The following is an 18,334-nucleotide window of genomic DNA, read 5'->3' on the forward strand; positions in this document are numbered from 1 at the left end:
ACTGTATAACACTGCTATTAACTGTACCGTATACTGTATAACTAGACTGTCATCATCCCTATTAACTGTACCGTATACTGTATAACTAGACTGTCATCATCCCTATTAACTGTACCGTATACTGTATAACTAGACTGTCATCATCCCTATTAACTGTACCGTATACTGTATAACTAGACTGTCATCATCCCTATTAACCTGTCCAACGCCGTATATGCTACGTATAACTAGACTGTCATCATCCCTATTAACTGTACCGTATACTGTATAACTAGACTGTCATCATCCCTATTAACTGTACCGTATACTGTATAACTAGACTGTCATCATCCCTATTAACTGTACCGTATACTGTATAACTAGACTGTCATCATCCCTATTAACTGTACCGTATACTGTATAACTAGACTGTCATCATCCCTATTAACTGTACCGTATACTGTATAACTAGACTGTCATCATCCCTATTAACTGTACCGTATACTGTATAACTAGACTGTCATCATCCCTATTAACTGTACCGTATACTGTATAACTAGACTGTCATCATCCCTATTAACTGTACCGTATACTGTATAACTAGACTGTCATCATCCCTATTAAAGGTACCGTATACTGCGTAGTGAGTTCTTGAAGCTACTTTACGTATTTCATGTTATCTTTGTGCTGTAATGACTAATTTGGTTATATTTAACATTCCTGCCTTTACATCGAAGAGTTGTACAAAACTGAAACTTTATTCACACATTTTTCTTGGAGTCCTAAAGGCTCGGACACGGACAGATCCCATAACATTACAGACTTGAGAATACATCTTGTTGGAGGTGTTAAATAACAAACGAACATTAAGTTGTGGACACACACACACACACGAGGCTTCAAATATATTCTCATTATAATATAAACATTTCCTTTATATATTATATTGTTGCCACGAGAACATTTGTTGAGGTTCCTTGGGTTTTATACAAACTTAGAATAAATCATTTTCTGTATAATAAAGTGAATAGTTTCATACACAAACTCAGCAGTCAAGTCAGTACAGCAGTGTGAGGATCAGTACAAACGACCAGTACAAGTGGGCTTTATTTTATGACATTAACAAACAATAAGATATAAAGATGAAAAATGTGGATTATTCCACCTACAAGTTCTCCCGTCGGCGTCACACACCACGGTCGGTCACAGCACAGCACAGTACTGTGGTGCACTGAGCTGCTCAACCCTCGCGGAGGGCATCATCGAAAACTGTGACTGATATCAAGATAACTTCAGTCAATCGTTGACGGAGACGATAACAAGAAAATAATGAACCATGCCAAGACTTTATTCCATCCTGGATGAAACTTACAGTAAACATAATAGTCAGTACTCTTCATTATTAGTCCATATTGGAATATTAGAGACATTTTGTTTCAAAATGTCTCAAACTGTTGGGTTTGCCAGATCAAGAACGGACACTATCAGTTTGGGTCAGTACTGTACTTGATAAAACGGACAAGCACAAGACAGACTAAAAAATATTCTTGGAAATAAACATTAGCTTAATGACACCCAGGCTTAGCAGCAGCCCATTACGGGTAAAAACGCTAAAAGCTTATTCTCTAATCTAAATTAATCTTATTATAAGATAACGCTATTGTGGGACCTAGACAATTTTTGAATAAAATCTAATAAAGAAAACTTAAGGTTATATTTACAGTGTGTGTGTGTGTGTGTGTGTGTGTCTGTGTGTGTGTGTGTGTGTAATACTTTCACGAATTGCCACAAACAAACCAAAATTTAGACACAGACCAAGTTCTTCCAAAATATATATAACAAATCATTGTCAACAAACCTTACCTATACCAACGTAAATATATCAAGGAAAATAGTATGATAGAATATAATTATACAATGTTAACAGGTTCCTCTCACGCAAAATACACTGAAGAAAACTATAAGCTAACATATTATTATTATTATTATTATTTACAAGAATTTTTCCAGGTTACAATAAGAAAATACATCTAAAATGGCTTCAATTTGTACAGTCTAAGTCAACATCTATTTTCTGATATATATTTTATCTTCGTAAACTTTAAGAATTATTTAACAGCTAAACTTTGATACTGTTAAGGAGTAATATTAGTCCCCATTACCTTTTCTGACATACTGTGGGAGTTTTCCTGGTGATTAATATAAGAGAGTCAAGTTATCGCCAGGAAATATTATATCCAAAGCAGATAACGAGAAATACTGTCGTCAAAAAATAGGACTAAATTCTCGTGTTTTTCCCTAACTTTATATCGCTATTGTGTAGTGCAAGAACAGAAGCGGTTTATGTCCTTCTAGACTGTAGTTATTGAAATACAACAACACAATAGAAAAAAACTATGTTTCAGACTGGCTTACGGAGAAAGTTGCTTGTCAGGATAGACGTTCAGAGTTGCTAAATGTAACAATAATAAAATAGCCTAAGGTCCTGGCGTAGACGACAGGAAGTTCGCAGGTTTATTACACCGGACAGTCGCTATTGTTTTATTGACAGTCGTCCATTATAGGAAGAAACATGAAACGTATAATAATAAAAATATTATAACGTATTGATGTTTGACACTCATGATTTTTTTTTTCAAGACTTATTTGTTCTCCTCAGTTGTGTTAGTGATGTGCGCCTTTTCGAAACCTGCGCGTTTTCGACATTATTCCTAACATCATTTAAGGTATTACTTAGTCAGGCTACAGTAGGGAAGGTTAACATAGGGATAAAAAGTCGAACAAGTGAAGCTAGGTTTGTAAATGTCGTATATAATTGTCCGGAAATTCCAAATTAACGCAATTCCGGAATCACGCAAGGTTCTAAAAACACACACATAATTACATGTATACACTGAAAAATAAGCATATGCGTATAATAATTTACATATTTTCGGATCCATTTATATTTTCAGGTGAGAATTAGTTTATTTTACATTGTGCTGAACATTGTAAACATGATGGAGGTAATGTAGACAACAACGATATATCACAGCGTCATGACACGTGTTTCAGATAAGGCAGAGTGACGACACTCACAGGTCACGTGATGGTCCAGTTTATACTGAAATTATTATTACACACACGACAGAATTATGAGGTGTTGTCGCTTACCGGTAAGCTTTGAGGCTCACCAAACAGGACTTGATTATGTGAGGTATAAAGCATCCAGACATCAGGAAGATACCGAATAAGTTGCCGGAACAGGAAAATTACACATAATGAGGAAAGAAGAAGGTGGAGAAGAATGAAAGAAAATTGAAAGAACTGATATTAGATTATCTTTTTTTTTTAATTTCTTTGCAGGAAATTTGACCTTCAATATTTTTAGACACCAGGAAACAAAAATTAATGCCCGGACGTGATAACACCATACACATGATAACACCAGATATGATAACACCATACACATGATAACACTACGGACATGATAATATAGAACTCCCAGTTAAGACACTGTGACGACACTTATTATTTTCCTTCGTTGAAATGTTATATACATTAATACTTTAAAAAAATGCTAAAAATCCCGATGAAATTCTCAACATTGGATTCAAAAGCTCAACGATTTGTCTCTTTTCCTTTGTGACAACGAAAGGGTACGAGGTTCTGCCGTTCACTTGCTAAAAAATATTCCTAGCTGCGACGGCCGTTTTTATTTACCTAGTCCACTGAATGTAACTTTTTAAGACGGAAAAAAAATCAACTGAATTTAACTCAACCGGACTTACAGTAAGGTAACGAATCCGAACAATAAATATCTCTACAGTCAGTGTTTAACTTGACAACTATTACCTAAGTAAACATCAACAATTTAACTTTTATTAAACTCTAAACAACTTAACGTGTATAAATAAGTGTTGGGGTATGTGGCACCCTAACAGTAAGGAATATGCTTTTGTCAATACAGTATTAATATAAGTTAATTAAGGACCTAAAATGGTGAGTCTGATACCAACACAGGCAAGATTTGGTTGTCAGCCATGCATTTTGCTTGGGTCTAACACTACCAAACGGATTTCAAAAAGGAATATAAGTACACAAATTCTTACCAGACACAAAATGTTCTCCACAAATCATTTGATGTTGAGACAAAAGTTTTCTCTTCCAAAGGTTGTCATCCAAGGAACGCGTCTTCGCTTTTCCATCGTAGACCTTTTGACATGCGATAAAATGGTGAAGATAATTATGTATTGTCCAATTTTATCATTCGTACAGCTTACGGCACAGCAACTGTCTGACATTCTTGAACATTTCAATCGTGGGAAACAAAATATAGATAAACTTTGTAGGGAACGTTGTTCAACCTTTGTTTAGCTCCACAGTGTGAGCGAACTGCCATCATTCGTAGTTCTATCAAATTTGTCTCAGCACACCAAACATTAGCTTAATAAACATTCAATATATAAATCTTTTCTTAAAACACAAAATATTTGGTTTATGAATATTCAATATAAACTTTACACCATAGAATAACAAATAACGCATTAATACACTTATATGAAGTTTACATCTAACAATTCTCTATTTTGTATCATATCAGCACTAGGATGTCAGGGAGCTAGAACGAAAAAAGAAAGAATATTTTACTCTATTGTGTTTTTTGGCGTAAATTTATATTTTTCGAGTTCTTTTTTTTTTCGACATCACATAAGAATGAAGACTGAGCCAACCAGCGGCGCTCTAGGCTTGACGTGGTCTTCAGCTCTTGCTACGTCAGGCGGAGTTTTGTCTGCTAAGTTTTAAGATGGTTCTATGGCGTCACGAATATTTATCTCAATTGCAAACCATTCAAGGTGTTTTTGTACATAGTGACAGTACTATTGACATTTTAAAGACCAATAGTGTTGCGCAAACTTACGTAAAGTGTCCTAACTGTAGGTTACGTTAGGTTATATTTGTTCAGGTTTTGATGTGGTAATTGTTCGTGTTTTTAAGCCACATTTTACACTTAGGTAGATTAAAATTTGACTATTAATTGAAATGGAAAGTCGTACCCGTAATATATAAATTATCGAGAAAAACGCTGTAGAGTCGTCGTATTTTTTCCTTTATTTCGCAACGTACTCTCCAAATATTACTGACATCATCTCTAGCTTGTTCTCATCAGAATCAAGAAAAAAAAACTAAAAGTATATTATTGATCAACTTGTGGCGATTTCTTTCTCTAAAATAACTCGTTAACTTCAAGCCACTAACAATATCTCTCTGAAAATAAAAATGAAAGCTTAAAAGAGTATAAAATAATAATCAGGAAATATATTGTCACAAAAACATGATTAGGCTAAATGTACTAACACAATACGCGGAACTTAGGTCCATTTCCCGCCATAAAATCTCCATTACTTTAAAACAACAAGGAGGTTCTCATTTAAACGTTCATGCATTTCTTTTTTAAATATTCAAGAAATTCTCAATAGCTAAGCAATCGGAAGTATATACCGTACTCGTTACCAGTAGGTATACGTTCATATATACTTCTCACTTCCATCCACTTTGCTTACTTCGAAATCTCAACAACTCTTTTTAAAACACCCTGGAGATAAGAATCGGGAAATAAATAACCATAAACAGAAGGTACATGAGAGGAAACACAATCCGAGATGCTCTGTCAATTTCCTTCCATAATATTTTCTTCTCTCCTGTCTTGGAGTCGACCCACTGTAGACTGGGGCGGCCAAATTGGTGCCGTGAGCGAGGTGGTCTCACGTTGCCAGTCTCAGGGTCCCAGGCGGACATCATAGAGGGGCTGGCGTTCACTGTCACCATTCTAACTGTTCCGCCGTTCTCCAAGTTGTTCTGTAATTGTAATAGTTGATGGTAATGGTGAAATTTATGTGCAGTCACTCTCCAAGTTGTGTAATATAGTAGTTGATAATACAGGTGATATTTTTGTATTGTTCTCCAGGTTGCTGAAATGAATAATTGTTTTGTTACTGTCTGCTGTATCAATCTTTTCATCTCCAGCTATTGTTATTGTTCAGGTTTGTTATACACATGGTTGTTATTTTCACTCATAGAAACTGTAAAATGGGAAAATACAAAACAAATGAACAACACCAACATTAGTAATAATAATAGCCGTAACAATAATAAAATACACTAAAAAGATGGAGTAGCGACAAGACTCAATAATTACTAATATACTCTACATGCGTCAAACGTACTCCTGTCATATACAAAGTTAAAGTAATAAAAATATAAATTAGCCGAGGCTCTAATGAACTACGTGTTACTAACCGTCAAGTCACTGAACTTGTTGTTGTTGTGCGCGGAGAGAGTTTTATCGCCATTGTCACTGGTCTTGTTGGACATGACGGTAAATCTCTTGAAGTGATCGGCCCTCTGGTCATGTTTGTCCTCACTGTGTGGCTGTAACATTATTGTCATCATTAAGCGCTAAAGCACGCCTTCAGGAACGTATTACTGGGGTCAGATATAAGCTTCCTCAATACTGCTTGCTGGACGATGAAGCAATTTATAGAATATACTACTTATTTTCAAGCTGCTTTTTGCTGACAGCGTCTTTAAGCACCGATATTAAGGTTCTATATATTTTATTTTTATTTTTTATTTCGAAATACGTACGGTAAGAGGCGTTGGAAAATAATAACAATTAAAAACAAGAAATCTTTAGTGGGAATGTGAGATTATAGTTCTCTGATCGATAAATTCAACAATATTATTTTTTTATATAAGAATGGTTAATACGGCAATGATATAAGACCACAATATATTTCTGGAAGAGTGAACAACCTGATTGGTGAAGGAGAAAGTGTTTTGTCTCAGCAGTGTAGTAGTATTGAGGGCTGGAGGCAACTACTGAAGCACAGGCGGGAAGATTAACACTGTGTGGGTGATCATCCCTTGACTAAGCCCACTCAACCTACTGTTATAAGTAAACAAACTGTAACATGATCCTTACTTATAGAGCTGCAAACTTTTATAATTAACGTACATATTTACACACACACACATATAGATAATAATGTGTCTTGCAATTTCGTTATAAGCAAAATATAATGAACATTTATCATGGGTGTCATGTGTACCCTTTTTTTGCATGTTTTCGTACCTCAAGTTATGCACTTCCGGGCTCAGAAAGTCATACGTATTTTGTTGGTCATAACTGAAGGTGTAAGAAAGCCTAGTTTAGACCCGATAGTATAATATCCTGAGACGGTTTCCTCACATCTTAGCTGGGCGGGTCCTCTTAACACTAATTTAGAGATAGAATCAACTTACAGAAATCATTGTCCATCCGAATCCAGGAAACTTACTGAGTGGGCGGAGTTGGGCTGGATGTGGGTGGGCAGCAAGGTGGGTTCAACTTGGTAGTGGGTGTGCATCACGTTCAACACCCGCACCACCACAAACTCTCCCAGAGCAGCGAAGATGAACACCATACATCCAGCCATCCACACGTCGATGGCCTGCCGGGAAACACCAAATTACCTTCCACTATATATAATAATGATAAGTGATCCACAAGCTCTCTGTGACGTAACATTTATACGAGTTACTGCTTAACTGTTAAGTTTCCTCGTTTTTTAACAAAGAAATTTGATGACAAGTCTAACTAAGCTATTCCCGGTGTGTAGTAGTGTTTACCTCAGAAAGTTTTATATATTTTTTCTAGAGGTTGCAGATGAGTGGAGAGTTATTTTTTTTTAATATAGGCGCAGCTAATGAAGACTGGACAATAAACAAAACGAAATTGTGTTGAGAAAACACTATTTTAACCCAATTACAAAAGTATCACTGGAAAAATGTACCGGACTGTATTCTGCACACACACGGAACTGGCAACACACACACAAAGATAATCATAGTAACGTAGGAAAGAGTTACCTTGACATAGGCGACAGGTGGCAGCCCCTCCTTGATGCCAGTAAAGAGCGTGGTGATAGTGAGGAGGGAAGTGACCAGCAGAGTGACCCGCCCAGGGATGGCCTCCAGACCCAGCCAGAAACTGAACCAGGACAACGCCACCACCAGGAAGGACGGCACGAAGGTCTGTACCAAGTGGTGGCCGATCTCCCGCGAGAACTCCAGCTCCACCACCAACTGTCTCACGTGTCGCTCTCCATCTGTTCTTTGGAGGCGCCGTCACCAACACCAACACCCGCACCGTCACCAACACCCGCATCATTTTGCAGCAGGTCCCACCGTCACCACACACCAGCACCGTCACCGCACCGTCACCAACACCCGCATCACCAGCACCGTCACCAGCACCGTCACCAGCACCAGTAGACACCGCACTCGTCACCACAGCCACACCAGCACCCACCCACCCACCAGCACCCAGCACCCACCAACACCCGCATCGTCACCAGCACCGTCACCAGCACCGTCATCATCACCAGCATCATCACATAGACACCATGAAAATTAAAGTAGAGTAATGCGTTAGTGTTTACTCGTATAGTCAAGAACCACAGTAACTATCTGAGGTTGAGGAATTAAGGATATAAAGTTAGACAATAATGATAGGTTAGACAGTTATAGTGCTAGGTTAGACAGTTATAGTGCTAGGTTAGACAGTTATAGTGCTAGGTTAGACAGTTATAGTGCTAGGTTAGACAGTTATAGTGCTAGGTTAGACAGTTATAGTGCTAGGTTAGACAGTTATAGTGCTAGGTTAGACAGTTATAGTGCTAGGTTAGACAGTTATAGTGCTAGGTTAGACAGTTATAGTGCTAGGTTAGACAGTTATAGTGCTAGGTTAGACAGTTATAGTGCTAGGTTAGACAGTTATAGTGCTAGGACAGTTATAGTGCTAGGTTAGACAGTTATAGTACTAGGTTAGACAGTTATAGTGCTAGGTTAGACAGTTATAGTGCTAGGTTAGACAGTTATAGTGCTAGGTTAGACAGTTATAGTGCTAGGTTAGACAATAAGACAACAATTACGTTAAGTTAGCCAACAATTACGTTAAGTTAGACAGTAAGACAACAATTAAGTTAAATTAGTCAATAATTACGTTAAGTTAGCCAGTAAGAAGCACCACTAGTACTCACGTCCCAGCTCGTCGTGGGTGGAGGTGTTAACGTAGTTCCGGAGAGGTTGTCTGAGGGTGAACTGCAGTAACTTGAGGTCCTTGTTGAGCATTACCGGCGACCACGACCTCCAGTGAAACTCTACCTCCTTGGGCGAGTACATGACTGTGGGAGATGTTGTGTGTACATGACCGTGTGTGTGTGTATTGAGTCTAGGGCGTTTCTTAAGCCAACTTAACCTAACCTAACCTACATGAGCCAGGCGTCCTCCTTAATTAAGGCGATAACATCTACCACGAGGTCGACCATCATAGAGGGTAGTTACAACTGTACACTGTGCCAGACTAATTGGGCTGTTAACGATGTTCTCATGCAACTAATGTGTGTGTATGTGTGTATGTGTATGCGGCAGGTTGCATAATATCAGCATTAGCGAAACACACACAGACACACACACAGACACACACACGCGCACACACACACAGACACACACACACACACACACAGACACACACACACACACACACACAACATGGCGTCGTTAACAGCAGGAATATGTGTCGTGAACTTCCTAATACTATATGTTGTTTCTAGTGTAAGTTACGACACAAACACTTATCTTAAAACTATAATTGTATTCTCAAAGGACAAAGAAAATTCTCAAGTCAAATATTTTATCTCAAAGGTGCAGTGAAGTACCTTATGTTTGTTTTAGCTTAAGGTAAAATATTTCACCTCAGTTTATGATGATATTTTGAAAGGACAAAGGGAATTCTCAGAGCGACCTAATTGGCTGAAGGTGTCTTGAATTTATAATGGTTCACCTGAAGATTAGGCATTCCTAGCATATTTCACCCGATAAATGAACATTCTGTTACTAATTTCACCTAAGCTATCCAAATTTAACATAATATAACCTAATTTAACTCCAACCTAATCTATCCTTAAACTAAACCTAACCTAACATAATTTAACCTAAACCCAACTTAACATAATTTAACCTCAACTAACACAACCTAATAAAACCTATTACTATTGATTGTAAGCTAGATCATTATTAGTTATATATGTGTTAAACTAGTGCAGCTGATGATTAGCTTATTATTTTGTAAGTTAAATCATTATTGGTTACGCATTAGGTTAGGATTATGTTAGGTTAATGTTATCTACGCGTTAGTGTTAGGTTAGGTACAATATGGTACAGTAATAAGTGTGGTACAGTACCTTTCTATACTCCTATACACAACAGCTGCCGTGACGTAAGGCTAAAATAACTGCGGTAATCAAGTACAGTAATTATTGTGGTGAAGTGCGGCGGTAAACATTGCGGTAGTGAAGGTGTGTGAGGACACTGCGTCACTCAGGACCAACCTTGTCCTCTGCGTCATGGCAGAAGATTCTCACGGGCCCTTAAAGATGCGTCTTAAAATACACTGATAATTACACTGAGGTTTTATAACCTTAACTAGATACTGTAGCTTCACTTAGCACCAGTTACCAGACACAGTTAATTTATACCAAGGTCATGTACGTGAATCTGGTCTTGTTTACTTGGAGTTTTCCGCCATCGTACTCAAGGTGTTAAGTTATTATACTTAGAGAGATGGAGGGGAGGAAAGAGAGAGAGAGAGAGAGACGGGTAAAGAGAGAGGTAGAGAGGAAAAGAGATGTAGAAGGGAGGAAGAGAGAGAGAGGAGACAGGGAGAGAGAGAGAGGTAGAGGGAGGCAGAGAGAGAGAGGTAGAAGGGGGGAAGAGAGAGAGAGGTAGAGGGAGGCAGAGAGAGAGAGAGAGGTAGAGGGAGGCAGAGAGAGGGAGAGAGTGGTAGGGGGAGGCAGAGAGAGAGGTAGGGGAGGCAGAGAGAGAGAGTAGAGAGAGAGAGTGGTAGAGGGGAGGCAGAGAGAGGTAGAAGGGGAAGAGAGAGAGGGAGGCAGAGAGAGAGTGGGGAGGCAGAGAGAGAGGTGGGGGAGGCAGAAGAGGTAGAAGGGAGAGAGAGAGGTAGAAGGGGGAAGAGAGAGGTAGAGGGGAGGCAGAGAGAGAGGTAGAAGGGGGAAGAGAGAGTGATAGGCGAGGAGAGAGAGAGAGAGGTAGAAGGAGGGAAGAGAGAGAGAGAGAGAGTGGTAGAGGGAGGCAGAGAGAGAGAGGTAGAGGGAGGCAGAGAGAGAGAGGGGGTAGAAGGGGGAGAGGGAGGGAGGTGGTGATGGTTATAAATGCGTGACATAACAGTTTATGGTCGCTGGATATAATGACCCTTTGTGTTATGCGGAGGTTGGCACTGCATCTACCCTCCTCCTCCTCTCCTTATCTCTTTCCTCCTCCTCCTCCCCCGTCCTCTCCTCCTCCTTATCTCTTCCTCCTCCTCCTTATCTCCTCCTCCTCCTCCCCCCCGTCCTCCTCCTCCTCCTTATCTCTTCCTCCTCTCCCCCGTCCTCCTCCTCCTCCTCCTCCTCCTCCTCCTCCTCCTCCTCCTCCTCCTCTCTTCCTCCTCCTCCTCCTGATGCCCACGGTACCATTATCTCTCCTCACATCTTTAACGCGCGTGTCTGTCTGTCTGTCTGTCTCTACCTGTGTCTAATATGGCTCTATATACTTATTTATCTATCTATCTATTCACCCATTATTCTACTATTCTATTTAAGGGGGTCAGTGACCTTATATGACCTCTATATAGTGACTACCACAACAAATCCCAGACACCCTGAGATATTAATAAGTAGTTTTAAGTATTTGTTCTTTATTTATGACTTAATTGGTAGTATTCTTATGACACTTATAATTGGTAGTGTTTATGTAGCACTAATAAAATGTAGTGTAATAAATGTCTCTTTGTCTTATGTATATTTTGTTGATTTCTGTAGTGTTTTGTAGGAATAATAAGTGAAATATTGTAAAACTAAAGTAGACACACACACACATGATGGTTTGTTTCAGTAAGTACGATATTATTGTACTCGAGAGGTTAAGTCATCGTACTCAAGGAGGTAGTAAAGGATTTGGCCACATCCAGAGGACACGTATGACTCCCTGCATGATGAAAGAGGCCACAGTCATCATACTCACAGCTCTACATCATTATACAGTCCACAGTCATCATACTCACAGCTCTACATCATTATACAGTCCACAGTCATCATCCGTCATCATACTCACTGCTCTACGTCATCATACAGTCATCATCTGTCATCATACTCACAGCTCTGCATGATCATAGCACAGGTCTGCACGTCCATGGGATAACCATGGAACTCCATCTGACAAGCTATGATGCTGGAGAGCCTCGCCGAGTACCTGACGGTGTGGTTACTGGTGCAGCGTGACGGAGGCGTAGGTGGTGGTCAGCTTGGTGATGGCTGGAGGAGGAGAGAGGGGGCCGGTCAGCTGTTTGTTTGTTTACCTTTGAGTGAGGTATAAGGGCAGTCAGCTGTTTGTTTGTTTACCTTTGTGTTTGTGAGTCGGGCATCATAGCAATAATAACAACAATAATACTAATAATAATAATAATACACCATACAACTAAACTCACCTTAACATTTACTCTCCTGAGGTGAGTAAATATGATCCATGATGACTACCTGACTCAATACCTGACTTAATACCTGACTTGTAAACCACTTTGATCACACCACCGCCGTTCAGGACGCTCTCTGTCATCTTGGTCTCTATCTACACTTAACACTTTGTTGCCCCCAGATAAAATATTGTGTTGGAGTAATGTGTCGTGTGTGTGTGTGTGTGTGTGTGTGTGTGTGTGTGTGTGTGTGTGTGACAGATGGAGTGGTATGAAAGTTTAACAAATAGTGTGTTTTGACAGGTAGCATGACATGACAGGGCTTGACGATGCGCAGTAAAAATGGCATGACAGCTAGCGTGGCATGACATAACACTGCGCAATAATGATGCCATGACAGCGTAACATGACAGGCAGCGGTGTGCACCAAAGATGGCATGACAATGGCTGACACGGTGACACCACGAGCGTTATTAGTGAGCGATCAATGACAGGACTCAAAGGTGAGGGGGGGAGATGTAGGTGTGGGTGGGTGTAGGTGTGTGTGGGTGTAGGTCTGTGTAGGTGTATGTGGGTGTATGTCTGTGTAGGTGTGTGTGGGTGAGAGTGTATGTATGTATGTGTGTGTGTGTTTATCCCTACGTACAAAAACGGGATTTAGGAATACTTGTATTTGTCCGTGTGTCCATAGGTATGTCTCCCCCCCCCCCGGGGGAACCGTAAGTGAAATATGGGTTGTGATCACCGTAGACTTTATATACTAATCATTCTGTTACCTGGCGCTTCAACCAGGTAAATATCGTGTGTGTGTGTGTGTGAGAGAGGTCAGCAACAATTGTAATCCCTAAACACTTCTGATGGGCCATAAATCTCCCATATAATCTTACATTAATCGCTGCGTGTGTGTGTGTGTGTGTGTGTGTGTGTGTGTACACACTTGTGTTACATAATGCCAGTTTGACATGACACTGCGCCGGCTACTCGCAGACACCTCTAACAGTACCTCACGCTACCTTGGGTCTTGCTCTCTCTCAGGTATAGTTGCCACGGTCGGAGGTAATTCAGTCTCTCTCTCTCTCTCTCTCTCTCTCTCTCTCTCTCTCAGGAGGTGCAGTAAGGCGGGTCTCCTGATGCCTCCAGTACAGTGACTTAACCTTTACTAATGTGGGTAATTGTCCCCCTGACGACTCCACTCTGCCCGACCACGACCACCACGACTTAATAGGTTATGGGGGATATTGTTATTGTTTTTATCCCCCTCTAACCTAACCTGACCTAACCTAACCCCTCTAACCTAACTTAACCTAACCCCTCTAACCTAACCTAACCTAACTCCTCTAACCTAACCTAACCAAAAGCCAGACAGATGAACAGATACAGACGTACAAATAGTCAGACAGACAGACAGGCAAACAAACACAGATAAACAGACCAACAGACAGCCACACGTAAACAGCCACACAGACTGACAGTTAAACAGAGATATAAACCAAACATAAAGACAGACTGACAGCTGAGGTTGATGGTAGCGGTGACTTAATAACATGAACCATCATCAGGCAGGCTAGCGTGACCCCTCCTCCCCTCCTGGCGTGACCCCTCCTCCCCTCCTGGCCTGACCCCTCCTCCCCTCCTGGCGTGACCCCCCTACCCTCCTGGCGTGACCCCCCCCTCCCCTCCCTGACCCCTCCTCCCCCCCCCTCCCTCCTGGCGTAGCCCTCTCCCCTCTGGTGTGACCCCCCCCCTCCTGCCCTCCTCCCCTCCTGGCGGCCCCTCCCTCCTGGCGCCCCCACCCTCCTCCCTCCCCTCTGACCCCCTCCCCTCCTGGCGGCCCCCTACCCCTCCTGGGTGTGACCCTCCTCCCCTCCTGGCGTGACCCCCCCCTACCCTCCTGGCGTGAGATCAATGCCTGACCAATTACTCCGCTGAACCACTAACACAAAACGAACCCGAATAATTTGTAAACCCGACAATTGAGTCACTGAAGCGTGTTTTATTTCCTGTGTTTTATTTCGGGATAGTTGAAACAGGTTTTTAAAAGATATATATCGATTCCTATACTAAAATTACATCAATTTTATTTTCCTTCTTCATATGTATCTGTCAAGGGTCCAAATTCACATTGATTCTGATTTACGATGATTCTGGTCCAGATTCACATATATGAATCACTCACCAACCAGGTACTGTACACTGCAGCCTTACGTCATCTACATAACCCATCATGCAGCAACATTGATCCGGGTCATGTAAAAGTCAGGTTTTTTTTTTTAGATTTCATCAGTTACGTCACCGTAAAGCCTCAAGTGCGAGAGTCGTAAACTTAAGAAACTCTCAGGATAACAAAACACTACGAGGAATTAGTCACATTTTCTACGTTAGTGAGGGTTACGTAAGAGAGATTACGAATACATAAACTGGAATTAAAACACGATTATAAAAACATTCGGCGCTGGCGTTAACCTCGAGCAACCTTAATTAAATGTGAAGATTATTTAAATGTCTAGTTAATGAAGACTACGAATACATAAACTGGAATTAATTTTGGACATAACACTCCCACACCCTCATAAGTGTTAATCATTACCCGATAACGTTATGCTTCCAAACACTTACGACTACTAATCGAATATTTTACTTTACAGGAGGATAAATACACCCGATTGGTCGAGCTGCTACAGGTATGTAATTAACGTCTTGTTAACTCACCTGGCGCACCTGTGTTTGGGTACTTTGTATCTTCATATTTTTATTCGTCTGTTTTGCTTTTGTGGGATTTTAGCAGGAGGAAATATGAGTTATTATTATTATAATTATTATTATTATTATTATTATTATTATTATTATTATTATTATTATTATTATTATTTACATTTGTACTTGATTTAAGAGTTTTCACGCTTTTTCGTACACATGGCGTATGTGTGTGTGTGTGTTGTGATTATTGTCCTGCGTTGCATCATAAACAACACCCTGGGCGGTACACCGTCCTCACGCGAGAGAAGAAGTTGGAAGACGATGACACACCCAGGCGTTAAATCTCACACCATGACACGCTACGTAGAGTAAAAACATTTTTTACTGTCGTCTCGTTGGTAGTAATCAATGAACTTTTTTGTTGTTTTAATTCCACCACTGTTATGTTGAGGTGAGTCATGGTTTGTTTGTTTTGTTTTATGAATATATTTATTTATTTGTTTATAATTGTTGCTATTAGTAATGGTAGTACTAGCAGTAGTATTAGTAGTTGTAGTAGTATTAGCATAAGAGTAATAGTAGTAGTAGTAGTAATAGTAGTAATAGTACTAGTAGTAATAGCAGTAATAATAATAATATAAATAATAGTAGTAGTAGTAATAGCAGTAAGAGTAATAGTAGTAATAGTAGTAATAGTACTAGTAGTAATAGCAGTAATAGTAATAATGTAAATAATAGTAATAGTAGTAGTAGTAGTAGTAATAGCAGTAAGATGAGATGTCGACTGTCCTCTCTCCTTCGGTCGGCTTTGCTCTGCCTCAGGGGAACGAGAGCTTCTGCCCCTACTCCGACAACTGCTGCAGATATTGACTATGAGGCTACAGTCACTGAATGCCGCATAGATCTGCGGCTCAACTAATTTAACACAGATAGGATAGCTTATTATGTATTAGGATATTTGATATTAAGGTAAATACATGGTGGCGAAGGTGTGGCTATTGGGGGAGGCTGGAGGCCACGTTGAAAAAAAAAAAAAAAAAAAATAGCAGTAAGAGTAATAGTAGTAATAGAAGCAATAGTCATAGTTGTAGTAGTAACATGGTATTTGTTTTGAGTGGTAGCGAGAGACGCCATTACCTACCTCACTAAACACACACCGTCAGGGCCACTAAAAGCCACCTTAACAAACCTAACCTAACTTGACCTAACCTGACCTTAATGTGCCTTGACGTCACTAGGTAATATAGGGCTTTGTACCTGTGTGTTCTGAAGGGGTGATTAATTATTACTTGGAGGTGGAGCTTTTAATTAAGGTAACAGGTGATTGACCCCGACTACTCTATGTGAACACCTACCAACATCTGTCACTTAACAAGGTACGTATTAACGAAAGTTCTGTAATTACTGCATATAACTGCTGTAATTATCAAGTCAGGCAATGTGTCAAGTCAGTCAGTCTGTTAAATAATCACGTGATATATTTTTTGTATCTTAGCTGATTATAGAACACAGTTATATACAGTAATCCTTCAGATAATCCCGCTGCTTGGTGTAATCTGATAAACTCCGGTTATTACTGTGGCTTCACGAGGATTACACCGGATTTAGGAATAATACGATTAATATTGAAATCTGTCCTTGAAACAATTATTCATATAAATCAATGGAAACCAATGTCCAGATTTTAATTGGTCCAATATTAAAATCTGAGATTGTGGGGCAAAAATCGATTGAAGATAGATTTTGGTTGTATTGATAACCCCAAAATCTGACTTTGAATCTGTATCACTGAAAGAGAGAGACTAACCAGCATCCTTAGCATTAGTAACATAAGGATCAGGTGTCCAGATGTGGTCGATGACGTAGGCAGGTAGAGTGAGGTAACTGTCCTCTCCCTCACGACCTGGTATGAAGTCCAGACTACTGAGGTTGAATCGTGTGTCCTTCCAGGTCATGTGCAGGAACAGGTCCACCCTACGGAGAGACAGGTCCGTCTGATGACTAATTTATTACTGTTTAACTGTGATTATTATTATTATTATTATTATTATTATTATTATTATTATTATTATTATTATTATTATTATTATCATTATTATCATTATTATTATCACGTGAAACCGAATCCATACCTCAACACGAATCCGAATTCTTAAACTAAATCTGAATCCGAATCTTGAATCCAAATCCTGAACACGAATCTAAACCCAAATCCGAATCCGGACCACAATAGACTCACCTGAAGTCCATATCGGCGGCGTTGATAGAGTTGATGTCTTGTATATACACAGTGAACTCCACCTTGACGGGTCCTTTCTTCGTGGTGGGTGGTCGGTACTCTGGGGGTAGGTGTACATGTTGAGTATACATACATATACATACAGGGGTGAGGGGACGGTACTCTGTGGGGTATACATGTTGAGTAGTTATACATACATACTGTACATCCATACACAGAGGTGAGTGTATTCATGTTTAGCAGTCATAGAGTACGTATACATGGGCAGCTGGTAGTTTGTTAGGTGGAGTATACATATATGGTTTAGTGATACATAAAGTTTATTATACATACATGGGGCTGATTTATGCTATGGCAGGTTATGGTATGGTATGGTAGACTGGTAGATTATAAGGTGTGGTACATTATGGTCAGGTGTGGTACATTATGGTCAGGTGTGGTACATTATGGTAGATTTGACAGATAATGGTAGGTATAAGACTACTGGGAGGGTGCTGGGAAGTGTTGGGACACTACTGGAGGGCACTGGGGGCTGGTACCGGGGCACTACTGGGGAGGAGTACTGGGGGCTGGTACCGGGGCACTACTGGGAGGTACTGGGGGCTGGTACCGGGGCACTACTGGGGGTGCTGGGACGCTACTGGCGGTACTGGGAGGGGGGTACCTGGGCACTACTAGGGGAAGGATAGTACCGGGGCGAATGTTGAGTGAAGGATAGCGTAGCGTGATGGTCTGAGACTTCGTGCTGATAATTGATAATATACTGTACCTCTCGTCTCTTTCTCTCTCCCCCTCGTCTGTCTGTCTGATCTGACTGTCTCTCTCCCTCGTCTGTCTGTCTGATCTGACTGTCTCTCCCCCTCGTCTGTCTG

General features: G+C 40.3%; 1 protein-coding gene across 1 annotated transcript in view; it reads right to left on the reverse strand.

The window, feature by feature from the left end:
- Positions 1–1,073: 1,073 nt before the first annotated feature.
- LOC121865089 (glycine receptor subunit alpha-4-like) overlaps positions 1,074–18,334 on the reverse strand; it is a 43,091-nt gene continuing 25,830 nt past the window's right edge. The window contains 9 exon segments of the mRNA XM_042364421.1: positions 1,074–5,817; positions 6,259–6,390; positions 7,299–7,451; positions 7,870–8,108; positions 9,042–9,185; positions 12,212–12,320; positions 12,322–12,368; positions 17,031–17,197; positions 17,463–17,562. Coding sequence (XP_042220355.1) covers positions 5,545–5,817; positions 6,259–6,390; positions 7,299–7,451; positions 7,870–8,108; positions 9,042–9,185; positions 12,212–12,320; positions 12,322–12,368; positions 17,031–17,197; positions 17,463–17,562 — 1,364 coding nt within the window. The 3' untranslated portion in view covers positions 1,074–5,544.

Source organism: Homarus americanus, unplaced genomic scaffold, assembly GCF_018991925.1.
Source record: "Homarus americanus isolate GMGI-L3 unplaced genomic scaffold, GMGI_Hamer_2.0 scaffold2539, whole genome shotgun sequence".
Classification (NCBI taxonomy): domain Eukaryota; kingdom Metazoa; phylum Arthropoda; class Malacostraca; order Decapoda; family Nephropidae; genus Homarus; species Homarus americanus.